This window comes from the organism of the source record quoted next, unplaced genomic scaffold (assembly GCF_019419815.1).
Source record: "Pyrus x bretschneideri cultivar Hongxiangsu unplaced genomic scaffold, Pyrus_bretschneideri_v1 Contig76, whole genome shotgun sequence".
Taxonomy (NCBI): Eukaryota; Viridiplantae; Streptophyta; class Magnoliopsida; order Rosales; family Rosaceae; genus Pyrus; species Pyrus x bretschneideri.
Genome location: NW_025999816.1, coordinates 1,050,922 through 1,074,128, shown reverse-complemented (window position 1 = coordinate 1,074,128; position 23,207 = coordinate 1,050,922). Strand labels below are relative to the sequence as shown.

The window sequence follows — 23,207 nt, the reverse complement described above, 5'->3', positions numbered from 1 at the left end:
TTTAGTTGCAGAAGTAATAAATTTTTAGTAACTACTACATATAATTGATCCTATAAACTTTTATACTTTCTGGAAAAAAGAAGAAAGGGTTAATTGTCATTTCATAAACCTATTGGAAGAGCACAAACACAACTTTTATAAGAAGCTCCTTAGGCAATCAAGAAAAAACTTGGGTAATTAGCTATAATAAACATATTTTAACATTTAGTTGCAAAAAGAAAAATGTTTAGTGGTTATTATGTCGTTATTATATCATTGTTGTGTTATTGGTATGTCACATTTGTGTCGTTGATATATAATCAATATGTTGGCATTACAAAAAATAATCATTTCTGAAAATCAAATGAAAAATATGTTTACTATAGCTAATTTTCCAAAAAACTTTTTTACGAAGATTTCAGCAATCAAATGATGGATTTGCTAATGTAGCTCTTAAAAATGTTTACACCTGTATTTAATTTCGGAATGTTTATTGAGAAGCTCATTTAGTCCTCAACCAGCAACAATAAAGGGCCAAGGAGAAGGCTATGTTTTAGCTCCCTATAGTTTTATTTTTGGGTGTAGTCTCGGTTACATTATTTTCATCTCCACTGCAGGACTATACTGTAATAGTTTATTTTACTTGGAGAGAAAAAAAAGTAAAAGGTAAAAAGACATAAGATGCCCACAAGGGCTCCACAAAGGCTTTGTCATAGTACTAAAAGCAGCATGCTCGAGGGTAAAAGTGGCCAACCCGAGAGCTACTTGTAAGTAACATGTTTGCTGATTAAGATATAGTCCTTCCTGGCTAGGATATACGTTTGAGGATGACCTTGGGCAATAAGAAAAGAAGCAAAATACATGAAGCTTTGCGCATTCAGTAATCAAATAGCAAGTTGTGACCCACGACAATCGTGCAAATTAAGCAAAAGGTAAAGCTACCTAGAAGCAACTTTATTTTCTTTATTTTGCTTTTGTGATTGCCTTTTCTTAGCTTTTTGTTTGGAGGTCTTTTGGAGTTGCTTCGAGGTGGTACTAATGAATGAGGCCAATGGTGTGCCTTTAACCAATTTGACTATGACCTAGACCAAATTGATAACACGTGGAAACTGAACAACTCATTAGCTAGCAACATGGCAAGATCTTACTTGGCAAATTATACGCACTTATAGAACTTAATTGTCATTAACTTTGGGTTTTGAGAGAGGTGCATTATGCACATTGTTGCGAGTTGTATGTATATATTTGTTAAGTTGTACATAGACTTAATGTCTCACATTGGCGAAACAACCATTTATTCACACTTATAGAACTTAATTGTCATTACTTTTGGGTTTTGAGAAAGGTACATTATGCACATTGTTGGGAGTTGTATGTATATATTAATTACGTTGTAAATAGGCTTAATGTCTCACATCAGCGAAATAACCATGTAACAATACTTCTAATTCCTATGTATACTCCATATTGGAAATTAATGAAATATATTAAAAAAAATTCCAAAATATAATTCAACTTGAAGGATACAACTATTTTAAGTTCAAGTAATCATCGAGTTCTAAAGTGTCAAAGTGGATGACAAACATCAAACTGGGTTGTGGCATAGACATTTGAGACATCCATCATTCTGTTATTTGAAGCATCAGTTTCCTTCTTTGTTTCACAGTTGTAGTTATTCAATGTTCAAGTATGAAATATGTGTCATGGCTAAGAGTCATCGTGCTTCATTTCCATTAAGTGATTCTAAATTTTCTTCACCATTTGATTTGATACGTTCTGATGTGTGGGGTCCATCAAACGAATTTTGCTATACTTTTTTACTTTTATTGATGATAATACTTGATTAACTTGGGTGTTCTTGATGAAAAGTAAGAGTGATGTCCCTTCTTTTCTTCAAGAATTTTGTGCAATGGTGTCTACTCAGTTTCAAACTAAAGTTAAGGTCTTCAAGTCTAACAACGAAGGAGAATATGTGAATAACACCTTGGCATGCATCTTTTGTGACTAGGGTATTATTCACTACCCGACTACTCCGCTTACACCCAACAAAATGGGGTGTCCGAATAGAAGAATCTTCAAAAAGTGGAGGTTGCTCGCTCCTTGATGTTGAATAAGTTTGTATATTGCACGCTGTTGTGGCTGCTTGTATTTGATCAACAGTGTTCCAAGTTGGGTTCAGGATTTTCGATTGATGTGCTACAAAAACATGTCTCTTATGCACACTCTTATCAATGGAATAAACTTGATGGGATGTGTGCTTCTTGGGTATTGTAGAAATTTGACTCCTTAATTGATTACAATGGTTACAATATATATGGGGTTTGACAAAAGCCATATGTGGAAGAATCCTAAAATAAATACAATTATCAAATTACATTCTTAAAATTACGAAGATGATTGTTGTTTAATTAACACTCTTCTAACACCCCCTCCCGCAAACTAGACAAGTTGGATCAGACAGGTTTGGAATAAGGAACACCATGGCAGGTGTTGATGAAGAGCTTCGGTAAGGTCAGCCGACTGATCAGTAGAGGAAATATAACAAACCTGATGACTGCCAAGTGCCGCCTTTTCACGAACAGAGTGATAATCAAGTTCAATATGACGGGTGCGAGCATGATGATAACAAAGTGATAATGAAGTATTTTCTTGGAATTGAGGTCGCAAGATCCAAGCATGGTATTTTTTTTTATCTCAACAGAACTATGTTCTTGAATTGTTGGTTGACACAGGTATGTTATATTGCAAACCTATTGATACCGATTGAGTAGAATCATCTCTGGGCTTTTTCCAAATCAATTTCCTACTCATAAAGAACAATATTAGAGGCTTGTGGGGGCAATTAATTTATTTGTCTCACACTCACCATGACATTGTTTGTGTAGTTAGTGTGGTAAGTCAATTTATGCACTCGTCTAGTGAAGTTCATATGGATGCGGTAATTCGTATTTTGAGGTACTTGAAGATGGCTCCTGGTAGAGACTATGTTTTTTTTCTTTCAAGAATGGTCATTTGAACATAGAAGGGTACACATATGCATATTGGGCGGGTTCTATTATTGACCGACGATCTACATTTGGATACTTTACTTTTCTAGGTGATAATCTAGTTACTTGGAGAAGCAAGAAACAGAAACTGGTTGCTAGGTCAATAGAGAAGCTGAACTTCATGTTATGTCCCATGGTGTATTGAATTGTTGTGGTTGAAGAAATTGTTGAGGGATCTTGAGTTTAAACCCAAGGATGCTATAAATCTCTATTGTGATAACAAGGCTGCTATTGAGATTGCTCATAATTTGATGCAACATGATTATATAAACATATGGAGATTGATCGACACTTTGTCAAGGGAAAATTGGATGCTAGAGTTATTGCTTTTTGTTTGTGGGGTCTGAAGATCAACTCGTTGACGTGCTTATTAAGGTTGTGTCTAGTAGTGTGTTTTCTAACTCGCTTGACAAGTTGGAAATGCATGATATATTTGCTCCAATTTAAGGGGAAGTGTTGTGACTTGTATATATGTATATACTAGTCAAGTTGTACATAGGCTTGTTGTCGCACATCGGTAAAATAACCATGTAAAAATACTTATAATTCATAAATAATGAAATATATTTGGATTTCCCAAAATATAAATGAACTGAACTCACATACATAGTGTGAAGAGACTGAAACGCAAGCAGCTTGGAAAGGTACACAAGAATGAAGATCTAACCGCTCACCATAAAATTCTGCAAGAAACAACTTTTTTTTTCATTTTCCTTACTAGAAGGAAGGGAACTTGATTTTTTCAGAGCAATTTGACTGCGGCAGGCCAAGACAGTCGACAATTTTAGTTCCAGTAGTGTCTCCACAAAGAAGAATCTGGTAGAGCTGTTTGTTTCCTGATTTGTCCTCGTAACACATTATTGCTGGCATGTATGTCACTCTTGATTGTATGGCATCAACAATTTTACGTAGACTATAGAATGACCCGTTTGGATGGATTCCTGCAATCAAATTTATTTCTGTGCGTATTAATCCGCGTAAGATATTTTTTGAAAGGATCTACGTAAGATATTGATCTAGTGATATTTCTTTTTATTTTTCAACGACCAGAATAGGTTCAAATTAAAGTTCCAAACTAAACAAACTCCATCGATTAAAAAAGAACATTAGATATAAGAGAAATATAATATATATATAAAAGTGAAATTGAAGTATTTCAAATGACCTGCACTGCTGAGCATCTTCAAGATGTTTACTTTGTTCCTGAGGTCTAGAGCTGCATGAAAGTAATGATATTGACCACCGAAGAGTGGTTCTGAACAAGTTCCGTACTTCATCCATTCCTGCTCCCATAGTTTGCTACTGCCACTTATTGGGCAGGAAAGGGATGGCCACTCATTTTCCAAGCTCTTTGTCAGGTTTGAGATCTATTCAATCAGAAGTGTAATGGTCAAGTATAAGTCCGTGTAAAGTTTGTTTATATACTACTGTTGACTTAAAAACTGTCAAGTTTATGTGGCGCGCAGGTTGAATAACTAATGGGTTAACTATGTCTTTCGGTTGATGCGGGCCGTGCCAACTCGTCGGATGTTGCGTTGAGCGTGCTGCTGACTTCTTGATCTTACAACTGCGACCAAAGAAGGAACACGTCTTGGCCTTCGGGTTCTTGAGCTTGAAGACAAGGTTGCTGGTTCTGCGAAGTTCATGAATCGTCGACATCAGGTTCAGTTGCGGTGATTATATTTGTAAGAGTATAAGCACATTGAACCGGCTCCAAATTATACGGACACAGGTATTCAAAAGAGATGTATGTCTTGATGGTAAATGTGGTTCGGCCGTCAGAAGGCCGAACTCTGAAACTCACTTCTGAGTATCCAATCATAAAATCACTCGGCGTTCAATGTGCTGAATGTAGTAACTTGTAACACCTTACTTCGCCAAGAAGGCTAATAAGATGACCTCTGCCAATAAGGATTCGGAAATCCTTCTCGACTGAGACTTGGATAGGTAACCAGTCGGTCTCGACGCAGTGCAGTTTATCCAAACTGAGGTGCTCCTCGGTCGACTGATTCTACGACAACAGTACTGTTTATCCAAACTGAAGATGTTCAACGATTGCCTTCACAATACTATTTATCCAAACTGAAAATGTGTTGGTGGAAAAAGAAAATAAGAAATCTCAAGATGTTTGAGAGGTTTGCACAGGGCAATTTGTGTGTTGAATTGGGGAGGGTTCAAATGACGCCTCCCCCTCTTATTTATAGCATCCAATCTCATCTTGGCCGAATTAGAACTATACTCGGATTAGGATTCTTCGTCCTAGTCCTACCAGGGCTCGGCCAATCCTACTCCTACTTGGACTTTGAACCAAACTCTTTACCCGGCCACCTTCACTTCTCAAATCTTAATTAGCGTCCTCACTCCATTGAGGTTCCTTATCATACTAGGACTTCGACCCATCCGCTCTTATCCAAATCACTCCTTCTTGCAATAGGACTCGACCGCCTTAACTGAGCGGCTTATGACCACTAGACAGCCCATAATACATTTGGAAAAATTTTGGGCCGAATATAAACCTACGCTCGGCCCAATAATATTATTTTGGATCCAAACAACTACAGAAGAGAAACAAGAAGCTGAAGCTTCCAACGACAAAAACAATTGGCAATGAGACTAATGACACAACTCCTTATACGTTTTTATAAAGTTTGTCCGATTTTCGGTGTGGGACATTTGATCACAACACATGCACGCTGAGCCGTTTTAAATAGTTTTAATTTTTTTTATTTTATAGATGCTTCTAACAAATCAAAGAATGTCCATACTGGGGAAGTAAAAGCAAGATCATATGTATGGGTTTGTTTTTAGTAGTCCAGAGTATTCAGTTGTTTGACTCTTTATCAATTAGATTGGCAATTTGAGGACAAATAATATTTTCTCAATTCAATTCTGATCGTCTATTTTTTGTCATATTGAGTCATTCGGACTATTAAAGAAAAATATTTCATATGTGTACATCCTGTCTAATGAACCATGGTAATTAAAAGTTAAAACAGTCCCAAAATTAAGTAAAATTAGTTATTAGTAGAGTGATAATGGAAGAGGGTTTAGGGTACCTACCTCAGATAAACGGAAATGGGTGTTGGACTCGCAGTTGGTAGGCATTTCTCCGGTAAACGAAAGGGGCCATATCCCACCAACCTTGAAATCTTTGGTCGGTTTTCCTGTCTTTGGGTAGCAACAACCCTGCTTTGCTGCTCCACAGTAAGATCCTGGCCACTAATTACAGAAGGGGATATTCATATATGCTACTGGATTGAAGATACATTGAGCTGAGTTACTTGGAGTTGCAGAGAGAACGAGAGAGAGAGATACCTGGAAAACCATGTAGTAGGAAGCAACATTTTCAAAAGCTATGGAGAGAGTAGTTGTTGATAGGATTACTGCAAAGACTATCAAACGCCCCAAGAGAGAAGTGAATCTTGTCATGGTTTATGACTTAGTTTCTGTTGTTATACGGGACTCTATCCATATATTGTTGTTCTGATGAATCACAACACGAGGGTCATGGGTGTGGACTCATGGATTTCTGCATCATTTATCACTCATATCTGTATGAGGAAATTTGGGCGCAGAGCTGCAGAGCCAATTATAAATATCCTGATAAGAGCTTGCATGGAACGAATTTATCGTCAGTGTGATATTATTAAATAATACAATGTTACCTTTTGTTCATATGACATTACATTGTGAATCAACAGAACAGTATCTGATAATGAATACGTTTACTCTATTAAATCTCAGCTACTTATTTTTGCGTTTTTCAGTTGTAATTATTTTTGTACACTTATTATCTACCAACCAAAAAACCATTGCCATAAAATATCCATATCTGATTTTTCTCGAGAGTTTCAAAGAGCATTTGTGCCAGAAGAAGGCATTCCAAACCCAAAGCATCCTTCCCATTTTTTTACTTTATCACATGAAATGTATGCTTTGAGATTAATAAATCCATTTGATGTTGCCAGAAACAAATAGACCCGACACTCCCTTTGCTCCATTTCATAGACCCCAAAATCCAAATTTGACGTGAACCTTCCTTTTATAGAATTGACCTGCAACGAATTATATCACCGACATACTGTCTTAATTAGTATGATGTTCTAGCAAACTGCTGTTTTTGTCATTTAACATTCGACAGAGCAGTTACTTAGTACTATGGTCTAGTGGTGGAACAAGTAATATCGTTTGGATGGGGCGAACATGATGTCAGTGAAATGCAAATTTATGAAGTTTAATACTACGGTATAGTGATATTATTCTTCACTTGTAAGCGAGAGGGTCTTAAGTTCGATTCTCGATTAAGACTTGGAGAGCCTATAACGCTCCAAGACAAAGAAGGCTCTCTCTCACAGTCACAATCCTCACCACACTTAAATTCTCAAACACTCTACACACTTAGAAGACTCAGAAAGCTCTCTACATTCTTCGCCATACTTGAGAAGAACTATAAAGCATCACTACATGTCCTGGTTCCTCCAACGCCCCAAATCAAATCCTTGCAGCATTAGTGGATTCGAGGTAAAATCACTACGAGAGTCGGATACTCCTACACTTTGCGTCATGGAGATCGAATCAGAGGATTAAAACCCTTTGTATAAGAGATTATAACCCTAAACCTTACATTAACATAAATCATTTATTGTGCACGAGTTCTTATTTCATTTGTCACGGGAAATTTCGTGTTCAAGTAGTTAATTTAGTTTTATTTATATATATATATATATATTTTTTTAAATATAAGGATATCATTAGTGGGTTAATATTTAGTTGGTAGGAGGAAGGCGAATCAGTGGGAATCGATTCTGCATCAGAATACGTAGTTATAATTGTTTCAGCTATTACGGTAAAGTGCCAGTTGCATTTTATTGTTTTTTGGTTTTTGTGAAACCATATTCGTCAATTTTTTTTTCATTGCAAATAAATATTTTAATAGTTTTAAATTCGTCTAATTATTTTTAGAGAATAATTTATAACTGCTGAATTGAAATATAAGGGCTAAAATCCTTAAAGAAATAGAGTGAGCCTTAAGAAAGTGTTTCAGAAAAATGTGTCCCCCCTATCTTAGCCTCTGTGGTCTAAAAAAATTGTGGTTACTCACCATTCATTCTTAACACAATAATAGGTAGTTATTAATTTTTTTGTTGTATTTTTTCCTTCGTTCTTAAATTAAAATTAAAACTCTGGTTGATTGACAATTCCTTTAGCATGAAGCCTATATAAGAACAAAACTCGCATATAACATAGCATGTGTGCCCGGAAGTAGAAGGCACTCCAAGGTTCCATTCCCAAAGCGTACTTCCATTTCCAACGTCCCAAAATTTTAAATTTTGATGCCAACTTTCCAGTTAAAGAAATCTGCAACGAATGATGTCACCGAGTGATCCAAACTCTGTAATTTTTCACTTAGAAAGAAGATTAATGTTGGATGACAGGATGAGGGAAGTTCCATCTATTTAAAGTCCCAATATATGTTTCACCGAAAACGTGTCACTCATTGGCCATGCTCCTGCTGCCACCTCTGCATTTCCGCAACTGCTTTTGATAGGAACAAGCACTGCACACATCCACTCTCACTCCTCTCTCCTCTCTCTCTCTCTCTCTCTAAGCTCAAGTCGCACCCTCTGCGCCCTGCTGCGTAAGTGTTCTTTTCCTCTTCTGTAGTATCGCCATCGTCTTCCGCTTTTTTTTGTGTTTCATTGGTTATCTGAAAATTCTCGGTTAGAGTTTCTTTTCGTTTTTTTCTCGTAAGAATTTCCTAATGGATATGCTTTCTCGGCATGCTTCTGTGTTATTTTGGGTTTGAAGGAAGATGGGTTACTGGGTTTTTCACATATTTGTTCCCCAGATGGAATTTTTTGTGGTCTGTTGCTACTTTTCCGGTTAACAGTTTTGGGTATGATTTAACACTCTGTTTTATTTTGTTTTTAATTTTTTGGGTTTTCTTTCGGCATTTCATTTTAGTAAATATAGTCCGAAGTAGTTTGATTCGATTCGATCTGAGGTTGAAGCATTCTTTATCTTGGTTCAGCTTTCTATTGAATCGCGTTAGTTCTGTTGTTGATATTTGTTTTGGTTACAAGCGATATTACTGCTCTAAATTACACTAAGACACTAAGGGGATTGGAAGGGTTTGAACTCGGAATGCAGTGGGTTGAGCAGAAAGGTGGCAATCCACCACTGGCATTGTTAATATTTGTTGAGATGATTGGGAATGTTTTGTTCATCGATCTTCTTTGTTTCACCATTACTGTTATGAGATATTGCAGTGGGGAGTCAGATAGACCAGAAGTCTCATTTTTCAGGACATGCAATGGAATTTGACACTTTGTTGGGAACTGTGATCATTTAAAGTTACCAAATTTTATGAGACGTGTAGTCGATATATTTTTGAGATCTCTATCATCATTAGAACTGAAATTCGGATCTGTGTTTCAGAGAACCTTTTCAATTATTTATTTAGTTTTTTTTTTTCTTTTGTTTCGTATTTCATAAGGATTCATTGCTTATGCAGGATGGTAGGAACTCAAAAATAAGTTACATCATGTCTTGCAAACTGTGACAGACTAATTGATTAGAAAAGGCACTAATACCGGTCGATGTGATGGCATTGCTTTCTGAGTTAATAACTATCACAATAATCTTGGTGACTCGGCCTTTCTCGCTTTTGAAGCTCTTATGCTTGTTTGGCATAAAGACTACTTTTATTGTCATTCATGCATGGTTGGATTTGTTGAGGGCAGCAGTCTGCTTCCATGTGAACATATTCTGGAGAATCATGATATGGACATTGGCACTTATATCCCTGCCCGGGCGTGTTTTGACTGCCTTACAGAGGGAGAGGCAGGTTGGTTTTATCTGCTTTCTGTCAATTTTACTTTCCTATTTTGGAAACACATATTTTGAGCATGACATTTACTAAGATAAGTAGACTGGCATGTTGACATGTAATTATACGAAGATTCTCACTATGTGTGTTTTTCTTTTGGTTCGCTTTGGTATGGTGGCATGTAACTATATTAAAAACATCCCATCCTCACCCGTTGTGTTTTTTGTTTTGGTTCCATTTATGACCAGTTTACTATAAATTTTTGTTTGTTTATTTGTATGTTGTTTTGTTGCTTGTGTGATTGAGCATAACTTTCTAATAAATCTCACGCTTGTAAGTTTTTATTCATTTCAGATCACAAATGTTTAGGAGAAAAAGGGAGTCCTGTAGTTCATTTCACTTCATTTTTAATTTCCAATGAAAGAGCCATGAACCAATGAGGGAGGACGATGACTACATGGTTAGGGAACCGTTCTAAAGAAAAGGAACTAGGAACAAAAATTATAGACGACTGACTCAATGTATAGAAACTACGAGATAAACTCTGAGAGTGCTAACCTTCTTGTACCTCTGATACATCACTTGCTGCATTCTACTACTACCAGTTTGTTTAACTCTGAAAGTTTGCAAAAGGATTGTGTGTACGTGTGCATGCGTATAGTGTGGGGTCATTCTTGTGCCTCTTTTCAGGTTTGAGAAAGCTGACTAGAAATGTTACCGTTGTTTTCTCTTGAGTCCTTTTTCTGGATTGACTTTATAGTCATGGTTACATGAATTAGCTGTTTGTTATTTTATTTTTTTGGTCGAAGGGATTAACTCTTTTATTACGAGACTCTGTAAGGTACTCCTATTTGAAATCAAATGTGTCAAAGATAATGGATGGTTATGATTTGTGCTCTAGCTGGAGACTAGGGTGATGGCATTTGTTCGTTTACTATGTCTGCTCTTGCTTTTGATGATGTTTATTTCCAGTTGTTTGGCTCTTAGTTATTTCGCATCTGTTTATGCTTCATCTGCTAGATGGTTATTTTCCTCATTGTATTATGGTTCCTAAATTTCATCTTCTCTCGGTATGTCTTAAGCTACGAGAAATGTTGTTATGTTAACAGCTGGAAAAACATTTACACGATATGCAAATTGAGTTGGAGAATCTCGAATGGGATAGAAAAGAACTTCAGGAGCATCTAATTACAGCCATTAAAGAACAAAGAATGATGGAGTTGATATTAGCAGAACTTGAAGAGGAACATGACAAGGCCGTTGCCAAAATTGATCTGCTAGTGAGCAAGGTAATGACTTATATCATCCCCTTGCATGCCTTGAGCTAGTGGCAAAAACCGCATTCAACTACTCTTGCTGCACTTTAAGTATTTCTTACTATGCCAGACATGACTAAACACTTCTAATTTGTAACTTCTCTAGTATAGTTTGTGGAACAAGAATATCGCGTGTCCTCTGGCTCTGGTGTTTGGTGTGCCAATATTTAGCGATCCAAAATAAGGACATGCCAATATGTATGTGTGAGCCTGCACCTTTTTATGAGGAAATAGAAAGGATTTGAATCTATATTTCTTGTAATGATTAAATTTAACAATTGAAACTAAGAATCCCCTTCTTAAGAGAGTCCATTTTGATTAGAACCAAAAGAGATCTTATTCTTGTGGTTACCCTGCACCATCTAGTTCTTAGATCCCATTTAACAGTTATCAATGACAAAATCAGCAAACGTTGAAAATTGTTTAATCGTTTGATATTATCACGGGTATCTCAGTTTTTGCAATAAACATTGTCTACTATTTTTGTGGTGTTAGATGACTAGGTGGTTTCCGAGCGGTTTGGAAAATTGGGTTGCTTTTCTTCTGATACTAATTTAAGTTGAATGATCAACCACTTACAGACTTTGCTCTTACTTCTGAAAATGAAAACAAGAAACCCTTCTCTCAGTTCTTAAACAAGACACAACAAGAGACACGGTTGCTAAGTTGCTTGCAATGCAAATTTAGATTGTCTTTCTATATATATGCATTACTATGTCCCGTTTTATACTTCACTGAATACTGACCCTTTTATGTGCTTTGGCAGTTACACGATCTGAAAACTGAAAATCTGCGGCTAAAAGAAATTCAGGGCAAAGGATGGAACGACAAAGGTCGAGATCAAACAGGCAATGCCCAGAGTACAGCCATTGGGATCCCATCATGGAAATCCCGTTATGATGGAAGTGAATTCATCCGTCAAGACCTTCTGATGCACAAAGATATATGGGGGGACGAAAGCAAAACTAATATGGAGTTGCTCAAAACCTTAAGAAATGAACCAGTATCCAGTGGACCTATACATCCTGTTATGCCTGAAATCAGCCTCAGAAATTTAGATATGAGTGAAGTTTTTTACCAGCGAAGGGGTATTGCAATCAAACAGAGTCTTTTCAGTGCAGTGTTATCAGTTTTGGTTGGGATTATCATTTGGCAAGCGGAAGACCCTTGCATGCCCCTTGTCGTGGCTCTTTTCTCCGTGGTTGGTATGTCACTCAAGAGCGTGGTTCAGTTTTTCTCGACCATAAGGAATAGACCTGCTACGGACGCTGTTGCTCTCTTAAGCTTCAACTGGTTCATACTTGGAACACTTACCTACCCGACATTACCGAAGGCTGCGCATATGGTGGCTCCATTGGCATTAAATTTTGTCGACCGAGCGTTGTGCTGGCTTGGTTTCTCTTTTTCCCTAGCTTAAGTCTGTCTCTCCTTTTCATACACTTGCATGTACTATATAGCCCTTGGAATACGACGATGGTCTTTTGTATATAATCGTTTTGAGAGCTTGTATGTTGAAAGATTGCTCTACAGTATTTGATTTTATCTTGCTCATGCATTGGTTTGTTAAGTTCCCTCGGAAGAGCACCGGAGAAATGGGTCAATTTTGGCGTACTCCTCGTGTTCGTTCAGCTCTCAACATCCAACTGAGTGCTGGAATTGTCCTTCCCACAAGCATCCTTCGCTCTCGAACGCCACTTGGGGTTATTCCGACAAAGGATTCCCGAACCCCTACGTCCACAAATTCGATAATAATGATGTTGGCTACTCTGTTAGTGATGTTGGCAACTCGATTGTGTTTTTGAGCTTCAAAGCACATTCGAGTCACCAAAATCAGTGGTGACGATGATCAAAGCACATTCGAGTTGCCAAAATCAATGGTGACGATGATTTTGCCCTATAGGGAAGCAATGTAGTGAAATCCAATGACTATGGTCTATTCGTTGTGCATTACCGCCCATACAGAAATGTGAAGAGTTATTTCTAACCACACAATATGACCGGTCAGGTCCCGATTAGTTGTTAGGCGTTTGAAAATTAAAAAAGTGCGCCTAGACCGCTTAAGTGCCTGTCTAGCCCGCCTAAACTCGCCTAGGCACCCACTTAGATCACGACTCTGACTTATAAAAAAAATGGACAACTTTCATTTGATATTTTATATAGGTCGCAACTCTGACTTGGACTTGTTGAAACTTGGATGAACACTCATTATACTTGTTCTCCATATTTTCAATTTGTTGTATACTTTATAATTTATATGACATTTTATTTTGCAATTATTGTGTCCAAATATAATTATGTGTTTTTTTAAGTATAAATAGGCACAATATATAATAAATCTACTTAAATCCGTTTAATCCGCCTAAACCCCTGCCTAGGCCACACATGGCCCTTAAGCGCTTGGTCCCAAACTGAATGACTATTTCTGTGATTATATCTACGTGAGAATTGCAAACTAAGTTGAGCCAAGTGGTAACTGTTTTTTAGTTTCATTTGGCATGCATAAAAAAAAAAAAATTGAAGATTTTTCATAAACAAGGTATAAAAAAGAACATAACATTGATTTTAACCACATTCATGGCATAACCTTTTGAATAGAAACTTAGTTTACTTGTGGTGCAAGTTTACATTCAATTGCACTTCCTTCTCCGGGCACACAAATTGAATGAGTAAAGTCTAAGATCACGACGAACATTACAATTCAACTTTTCTGTTGGTATTGTCAACAGTGGCACGCTTGATATAACAAATCACTCATTTAAAAGAGTTTCATGCCTACTTAAAGTGTTACAAGACATTTTAACACCCATTTAAAAGAGTTTCATGCTTATTTTAAAGTGTTACAAGATATTTTAAACTGATAACAGTTATAAATACTCGCATAAAACATAATGACATCAACACATGAGCGATTGACGCTAGCTAAATCTGAATCTGTGGATAAGAATGCGGGATCATGATGAGTAACGCAATTGAAGGAGTGATGCACACGTATAGGCGATTGGATAAAGAACTGACGCAATTCTTTGTTTCTGGTTTGGTGATGGAATTTATTTTCTCCTCTAGCTAGTGACATCTGTCTGGCTACGACTCTCAGTTATTAGTTACCTAAATCGGTGTCCTAAAAGGAGGAGATGGTATTTGACTTTCCAACCCCCCGTCTTAATCTGTGCAATTAAATCTGGAAGTGGACTTGTCAACTTGTCAATTTATGCCAATTTCCTTCACTCGAAATATACATTGGCACTAGTTAGTTATTCCTTGGTTTAATTGGCAATGGCAAAGTGCCTTTTCATCTTGCAAGCACAAGGTGGACAAGTTCTTTCAAACTTTTCAAATTACATATAAATGGTTAGTCGTAATAATTCAGTTTGAATTTAGTATTGACGGTACTTGACTTTAAGATCTCGTAATTATAAAGAAAATGAAATTACTAAATTTTATTGTTAATTGACATTTTTTTGTAAGCAGCTCTCCTATGATCTTCATTTTAAGGACATGAATATCGTACTTGCACTTAAAAATAAAGCAAAACCAACTTAAAACTCATGAACTAATAGAAAACTCATTTTCTTGTTTTGCTTTATTAAATTGTCAAATATTTTAAACATTTTGATCTAAACTAATATAATCTTGTGACTAGTATGTATTTAATTCTCACAAGACCTCAAAATAAAAACCTTAAGAGAGCAGGATTGTTTGTGCAAGTTTTGTAAATTAGGATTTTTAATGTGGCCTGCACTCTTGTTGTAAGATTTCTCCACAGCAAATGGTTTGCGGGGCAACCGATATAATTAGCAACAGGAACGGTTGAGCCAACTTATTTCCCTTTAGGAATTCTACTGTAAGTTGAAAAAAGTAAGTGTTATATCATTACATTGAATTCATATAGGAATCATATTCTTACAGTGGATTGGAGAATTTGAGTGTGATATCAATTTGTTGAACTCATGAGTTCGATATATTATAGTCATGATGCTAATATATGAACTCACACTTGTGTAGCAGTCTGCTACTGTTCTAAAAATCCCCGCCTAGCACCGCCTAGGCGCTAGGCGGTTGGTCACCGCCTTAATTAGTGCCTACATGTTTGAAAATTAAGAAATGACGCTTAGAGCTGTTGAGGCGCCCGCTTAGACCGCCTAGTCAGTTTAGACCCGCCTAGGTTGCAACTCACTTGAACAGAAAATAGATAACTTTCATTTTGCATTTTATTTTTTTTCAATAAATTGTAAGAAACTTGTTGAATGCTTAAATGAATGCACATTATATGCATGTTCCCCATGTTTTAATTATGTTCCAATACATCATAATATATATGTCATTCTATTTTGTAGTTTATAATGAAATTATATTATTTTAAGTATAAACACACTTATTTACACAAAATATAATAGATTTACTTAAATCTGCCTAGGTGCTCGCCTAGCCGCCTAGGCGCTAAGCCCCAGCTCGCCGCCTGAGGAGCGCCTAGCGTCTTTTAAAATCTTAATGTTATAGATCAATCTTAGGTTGAAACAATACTTAGTAAGTAAAAAAGTTATATTCTTTAGACCTTTTGATACACACATCTGAAATGGTCTTGATTATAAAATTGCAAATTGAATATTGACAACAATAGTTAGTGGCGATTGCGAGACTTAAAAAGTCCTTGTTTGAAACAAATGTATAGAAATTAGCATGCATTGGGTCATTTTTTTTCCACCCAATCCATAATTTCATGTTTAGAACTTGATTTTACAATGCGCAATTTATTCAATTTCATTCCTCTACTAATTGACAGTGACACGTTTACATCTATCAAATTCAAGAGTGAACGACTATACATTAATTCCTTAAAAACTACTTCACCAAGGTAACATGTGTGTTCATTTAATCTTAAATTACTTCTACAAACATGACTAAGACATTATAAATTGCAAATATATTCAATGATCTTTCAGGAAAGTTACTTTTTCTTAACATCTATGCATGTTTGGAATTACCACTTGGGATTAAGAATCATCGAGTGATTCCTTTCGTTGAGGAGTGATCGTCATGATTTGTCTTCTACTTCTAGTTAAACTTCCTCTATTTCTCGTATATTGAAACCACTTACTGTTCTCTTCCGGAATCTCTTTCTAAATTCTAAATTCTGGTGAGTTGTTTTACATCAATTAGCATAAAAGCCAAACCTCCATCGGCGGCATCTTAATTTGTTTCGATCATCCATCTCCTAAATTCTAGTTTTCGGCTACTACTGCATTAAAAAAGAAAAGTGACAAGAACCATGAATGCCAATAATTTCGTGCAACTTTAGCTGCCTCAATTGATGGCTAAACAAGCTCAGATAGTTCAATATGACGAATCAACGATAAAGACAATATCATGTGTACTCGAGACACAAGATGTTTCAGTCTTAATTTCATGGTCCGGTAGTCAACCAGGAGACTCTTAGTATTCAATTGAAATATAATTGTTCTTGTTCTACAAAGTACCGTTATCATGCTACACATCCTATTCTAGCTTCTTGCGTCCTACGTACTTGCATTGTAAAATTTTCAAGCAACCTTTGCAACACCATCAGACAATTATGGTAAGGAAATGATTGGAATCCTATATTTTCCCCATGATGTTCATGTCTTGGATCCGTTTGACAATGGCTAGGCAATGATGTCCTTGACCCCTCCTTTAACTCGAATGGAGTCGAGTTCTTATTTTCGAAGGAGAAAGAGGCTGAATAATATTTTAGGAATTTATTAATTTAGTTTCCTATTTTATTTGTATTTTTGTTGTTTGCAGCAAGTAGGTTATTATAAATATGTGCTCTGTAATTCGTTATTGATACGGTAGATTGATGAATGAAGTTGTCTTCTGTTGTGTTCTTTGACTTCTAAACCATCATCTCCCATTCTTCTTAAGGTTAATTTCACTTCGATTTATCTTTATTTATTTATTTATTTATTTTCCTACTAGTTCTTAAATTCCAATGTTTCTTGCATCTGAAAACCTAACTCGCGCTATCTTCTAGAATCTTGTTCTAAACTATGGTTAGTTGTTTTTTTTTTTTAAATGAAAATCAATAATATAAATATTGAATAATAAGGACTATATCCAAATGGAAGAAAACTTAGTCAATGTCACAGAAGATTAGGCGAGCCAGACCACGCACCATGATCTTGACTATGGTTACCAGCAACCTATCCTTTCCCCGAGCTTTAGAGAAATTGGAAGCTGCTGATTTCTCTATAGAACCCCAAGAAATGAACAAAGTAGCTAACAGAAGCAGGACAATTAGAAGCACACCTCAAAACCTCATGGATAAAAATGGATTGCATAATGTGTAATCCCATCACACATCATGATTCTAACATAATAGACAATAAACATAGATATGTAACTATTATATCCATAAGTGATCTTGAGATTAATTTCTATTTGGACAATACTATTAACAAATATTCCTATCCACTTGTCCAACGATGAAAGATGTGCACAAGCCAAACTATACTACCAATTAAGGAAGGTGTTTGAGTAGCCAATGTGCATTGGGAATTTATGAGCACATGGCTCTAAACCTAACAAATAAAGCTGTAATGCATAAATAAAGCATAAATAAACTCATGATTCATCATGTTGTGAAAGTCCTATTCACGTGTCAGATGTTGAATTAGGTTAACAAATCATATCATGCAACCAGTCAAGAAAGAAGTAAAGTAGCCAATAGAAGCTTGACATTTAGAAGCACAGCTCTAAGCGGACTACATAATGTATAATCTGCTCACACATCTTGATTATAACAGAAAGGACAAGAAACATAGATAAGTAACTGTCATAACCATCAATGATCTTGAGATTCATCTGCATTTGGATAGTTTTATTCACAAACGTTACTACCCACTTGGCTGATGATGAAAGATGTGCACAAGCCAAAGTACAACACCAATTAAGGAAGGTGCACAAGGAGCTAATAGGCATTGGAAAGTTATGAACACGCCTCTAAACCTAATAGATAAAGCTGCAATGCATAAATAAACTTGTGATTTTAAAAGTCTTATTCATGTATCAGATGTTGAACAAGATTCACAAACTATATTATGCAACCAGTGAAGATATGAACTAAAGTACCCAATAGAAGCATGACAATTAGAAGCCACCTCCAAACCTCACAGACAAGAGGGGACTGCACAATGCATAATCCTCTCACACAAACTGATTATGGCAGAAAGAACAAGAAACATAAATACGTAACTGTCATAATCATTAGTGATCTTGAGATTCATCTCCATTAGGACAGTACTATTCACAAACGTTACTATCCACTTGTCCGATGATGAAAGATGTGCACAAGCCAAACTATACCACCAATTAAGAAAGTTGCCTGAGTAGCCAATGGGCGTTGGGAAGTTACGAACACATCTCTAAACTTAATAGATAAAGTTGCAATGATAAATAAACTCGTGACTCATCTCGTTTTGACTGTCTTATTCACGTGTTAGATGTTGAACAAGGTTGACAAACTATATTATGCAACCAATCGAGATATGAACTAAAGTAGCCAATAGAAGCATGACAATTAGAAGCACACCTCCAAACCTCACGGATAAAAAAGATTGCATAATGTATAATCTCGTCACACATCATGGTTCTGACAGAAAAGAGAAGAAACATAGATACGTATCTGAAGGAAAATTTGTGAAAAACATGTTCATTTAAGCAACATCAATAGCATGCAATTAACAATTAAAGGCGGAATCATGCTTGTATGCACTTAAAAACAAAACATTTACCCATGAAATTCAAAGCCTAGTAGATAGGTGAACCAAGACTCAACTCAAAACAAAGTGAGTTGAGAAATCAATACCTTTGTAGATTCCTCTTTGCATAAGCAAAGGCTAATCACCCAAAGAGAGGGCCTTCATTCCTTGCATCTTAGATCCATGGATTTGGATGGATGAAAAGGTTTCTCCAAGTTCCCAAAATTGAGAACCTCTAATTATTCATCACCAAGGCATAATGAAGAAGAAATGAGTGACCTTGGAGGAGTTTGATTGCTAGATGATCCCTCCAAGGTTGGCTGAAATTTTAGAGAGAAATGAGAGCTTGTGTTCTCATCCTTTCCCCAAAAATAACCCTTTGTAAATTTTAGGCTATAAAGTCCTTTATATAGTCCCTTCAAATAAGTGACCTAATGGACCAAAAGCCCTATTCTTTTACACATGGCCGGCCTATAGGTTTATTGGGCTTTCAAGCCCTTTGTTTTATTCAAGTTGTCATACAACTTGAGTTAATGGGCTTGACATTCAAATCCCATTGGGCCTTGCGGCCCAAAACTAACCCGAGGTCTTTAACGAACTTATTCGTTTGATTAATTAACATATTAATTAATCCTAGCCTTAGATAAATAATTAAACCATTTAATTATTCTTACTCATCTCCGTTGTTTCTTCAAACTCTACCTTACTCGGTGAACGATCCATTAGGTTCCTTTTAGCGAGGCAGTGGGCAATTAAAACTCTTTCTAATCGATTGTGAATTGAAATTTACTTTCAATTCTCCCGTTAGTGATAATACATTTTTAGGGCTTCCACAAACCATGGTTAACGCCTAGCAGCATGTCATGGTTACCCAAGCTAATCAGAAGAGGTGGAGAACCTATTCAGTTTAGGATTACAAATGCAATACGGTCTTTCTCTAATACAATACTCTTGACCACATTGTTTGGTTTGATAGTTTATTCATGTCTACTATCCAATGTGAATCTTGTACTTATATGATTACCTTGAATGTGATCTGGAACGCATTCCAACATCTCATTCATACTCTGGCCAGAGATTCTAAATCATATCATAAAGTATTCTCCCTCAAACAGTTTGAAGGGTAGAGATCCCTTGTTGCGCATTCACTTGCCTCCATGGCTAAGTGGCTTAACCCCAACGATGCCATGGACACCCTCATGATGGAGTGACTTTGACATAATCAAAGATTAAGGACCTAACCACAAGACAATTGTGATGCCTCAGGTCAAAAGACTAATTTGCATTATCCCAACCATGAGTTCTCATGTGACATGAATATGAAAACTCTTTGTTGATCGTGTTCAGTGAACTCATTCTCTATTGAGCACCTACGTACTTGTCTTGATGTCACACACACCAATGACTCGAGACTAGTCACTCTCCCTGAGAGAAGACATAGCACATACTGATCTTAACGGACTGTTAATGCCCAATTGACAATCCTATGATCAGGAACGTTTAGGATGTGTCAACGAAAGAATGGTCTCATGAATCTAATTTCTTTAGATCGCATTCTTCCAATCACATATTCCTTGGACTTATCGTTTAAGCATATAACATTTATATGAGACGGCTCAAACAATAATGTTTGCCCTTAATATTAAACTAGATTAGTTTAACATGTGAAATGTTCATAAAGTATCATCATATGATTGGTTTTAGGGCACATTTCCAACAATCTCCCACTTGCACTAGAGCCAATCAGCTTAGTCATCAGTGATGATACCTCTTCTGTAGTCATTTTATAAATGGCTGAGTAATAGGCCTAGACAATGGATATCTATATGTTATCCATAGAAGCAACCTTGAGAATAACGACGTCACCATTATACATGATTCTCAATCATGTGGTTCAGTCTCTCATTTGAGTTCGGACCTTGATGAGACCTTGATTCCCTGGCTTGAGCTATCGCCCCATTAGTGTCATACACTTTCTGGTTGGAACCGAATGGAGAGTTCATAAATGAACTTTCCCATCCAAACAACAATGTTGTAAGCTTCTATATGGCAATATATTTTGCATACATGATGGAACACATTAAAGTCATTACTTTTAACGTTTCCACCCAAATATCTCTTTAGTCATAATAAAGAGATATCTCATTATCACTTCATTCATAATGAAGAGATATTCTATGATGGATTAGATTCATAATCTAATACATTTACGCTTCCATTACGTTACTCTAATTCTTTCTCATTCTTGAGGAATCCATCCTTAGTATTTCTTAAATACCTAAGGATTCACTTGATAGTTGCCATGGTTCTGATCCTGGACTTGCACTGATATCATCTTGTACCGTTCTAGGTACAACTTATATCAATGTTTTCATACAATATGAAATACATAAATCACCTTTCTGTGTGTGCATAAAGGATTCTATTTACGCATTATTTCTTTGGGAGTCAAAGGGTACATTCCCTTTGAGAAGAACAACTTCCTAGTCTCACTAGAATTGTCATTCTAATTGAAGTTTATCATCATATGAGAAACTTCCTAGCATCTCTTGTCTATTTTAGGGATTGATATAATCCAATTATATCTTGAAATCTATCATTATAGATTTCCATCCCATGTATATAGACTATGTCTCCCATATACATTCTATCATTATAGAATGTTTAAAGTCATAACTTTAACGATGAAGAATTCCTTTCATTTTCAAAATTAATATATATCATGTATATATATTCAAATTTAGGAATATGATTAACTCCCACTAATCTTTTGTAAACCTAGTAAACAAAAGATTCATTTACATCTTTATGAGAAATCAAACGATTTGATCCTTTTTTCTCATAAGATGCTTATAGCTCCCACTAACTTGCTGAGATTCATGATGGATGGATCTCTACAACTTATATGTCTTGTGATTCTTAGTTTTAGACATATATTATCAAGACTATCTTGATAATGGTTTCGGGAACCTATATTATGTCCAAACCATTCAACTGAGACGGTTTATAAATCCTTCTGGACTACCTTGGAGCTTGTGGTATAGGAACTAGGTTGTTATTTTGTTGATCATATCAAACAAATATTGCTTATTAGCACACAACCCCAAATCTTAACATGTTTAAGATTTGTCTTTCTTTCCAACTACATCTTATGGAGTTATGAAAATTTTGGAAGATCTTCTCATTGACAATCATATTGTTTTAGAAGTATATATATATATCCTATATATGGGTAATAGATAACATCCAACGAACTAAATCTTATTCATGTTCGTTCTTCTCCTAATGGAGAAATTCATTATCTTATGATGCTATTTTCCTTGATATCTTTCAAGGAAACTCATCTAAAGTGTTATCTTTCCTTGGATCAAATCCAAGGAGGTAAATACTTTAGACGTCTTACTCATCAACTCACATTTCTTGAATTCTTTGAAACCTTTTGCAAAGTATTCGGACTTGTGTTTATTCAAAATAAACTATAGTCCAATCAAGAGTGATCTTCGGTGAATGTCATACAACATGAGTAGTATTATGTTGTGGACAAGTGCCACTAACATCTAAGTGAATTAACCTCAACTACTTTGTGATTCTTTCTTCTTTCCAAAAGAATAAATATTCGAACATTTCGCCTCTATACAATTTTAACAAGAAGGCATTGGATCCGGATCTAATGATCCAAAGCATCCATCCATTACCAACTCGTAATTTATGTTTTAGAGGTGTCACAACCTAGTTGGGATTAGTTACTCCCTTGCAACCTTTTGGGTTTTAAGCATCATCGTATTCTAAACAGTTAAACTATCACATCATCTCTACTATAGAGACAACCAATTAAATTACAATAATCTAATTATTGATTAATAAAGAACAATGTTTTGTCAAACAAAACATTTATCCAACTCTACTATAGTGACGGATTTAAGTTCCTTAAAATTGGAATGTAAAGACAATCTTTAGTATTTTCCAATTTCTTTGGTAGTTCATATGAGGAAGTAAGTACAATCCGCTTTCGCAGAGATCTATATTTTATTCACTTTCCGAATGTGAAGTACTTTCTCTGCTCTCATTAATCTTCTACTTCTTATTATCACACTTTTACAACAATTGTAAAACATAGTTACTAATACAGAATCATGCATTCAAGTAGAAGAACCAACTGTTATGAACTTTTCAAGAACATTTTACAACACCTTCAAAAGGTGTGTTCTTGACACTTGCAAGACATTTCTTGCAAATACCCCTTCCAATGTCCATCATTTCATAAAGAAAGTTTGTTCCCTTGGAGTTATTTTGCCTTCTTTAT

The 23,207-nt window shown here is 35.9% G+C and overlaps 2 protein-coding genes across 3 annotated transcripts; one reads left to right on the top strand and one right to left on the bottom strand.

The window, feature by feature from the left end:
- Window positions 1-3,397: 3,397 nt before the first annotated feature.
- Window positions 3,398-6,693, bottom strand: LOC125472871 (extracellular ribonuclease LE-like). Its single transcript, XM_048574860.1, has 4 exons — window positions 6,342-6,693; window positions 6,087-6,245; window positions 4,192-4,393; window positions 3,398-3,967 (listed from the first exon to the last, which is right to left on the bottom strand). Exons 1-4 carry the CDS (start codon window positions 6,453-6,455, stop codon window positions 3,744-3,746), a joined length of 699 nt encoding a protein of 232 aa, XP_048430817.1. The 5' UTR covers window positions 6,456-6,693; the 3' UTR covers window positions 3,398-3,743.
- Window positions 6,694-8,340: 1,647 nt separating this feature from the next.
- LOC103955541 lies at window positions 8,341-12,722 on the top strand. Of its 2 annotated transcripts, none has more exons than XM_009367436.3 (4): window positions 8,341-8,664; window positions 9,541-9,873; window positions 10,965-11,144; window positions 11,938-12,722. In XM_009367436.3, exons 2-4 carry the CDS (start codon window positions 9,631-9,633, stop codon window positions 12,586-12,588), a joined length of 1,074 nt encoding a protein of 357 aa, XP_009365711.1. In that variant the 5' UTR covers window positions 8,341-8,664; window positions 9,541-9,630; the 3' UTR covers window positions 12,589-12,722. The 2 variants fall into 2 exon arrangements, with proteins under 2 accessions (XP_009365711.1, XP_048430823.1); XM_048574866.1 differs by lacking the exon at window positions 8,341-8,664 and adding an exon at window positions 8,797-8,922.
- The last annotated feature ends 10,485 nt before the right edge of the window (window positions 12,723-23,207 follow it).

Coding starts and splice junctions, on each gene's coding strand:
- LOC125472871 (XM_048574860.1), bottom strand. CDS start 6,455: ATGACAAGATTCACTTCTCTCTTGGGGCGTTTGATAGTCTTTGCAGTA. Junction 4,394..6,086: donor CCCATTTCCGTTTATCTGAG/GTAGGTACCCTA, acceptor CTGATTGAATAG/ATCTCAAACCTGACAAAGAG. Junction 3,968..4,191: donor GAAGATGCTCAGCAGTGCAG/GTCATTTGAAAT, acceptor ATTTGATTGCAG/GAATCCATCCAAACGGGTCA.
- LOC103955541 (XM_009367436.3), top strand. CDS start 9,631: ATGGCATTGCTTTCTGAGTTAATAACTATCACAATAATCTTGGTGACT. Junction 9,874..10,964: donor CCTTACAGAGGGAGAGGCAG/GTTGGTTTTATC, acceptor TTATGTTAACAG/CTGGAAAAACATTTACACGA. Junction 11,145..11,937: donor TTGATCTGCTAGTGAGCAAG/GTAATGACTTAT, acceptor GTGCTTTGGCAG/TTACACGATCTGAAAACTGA.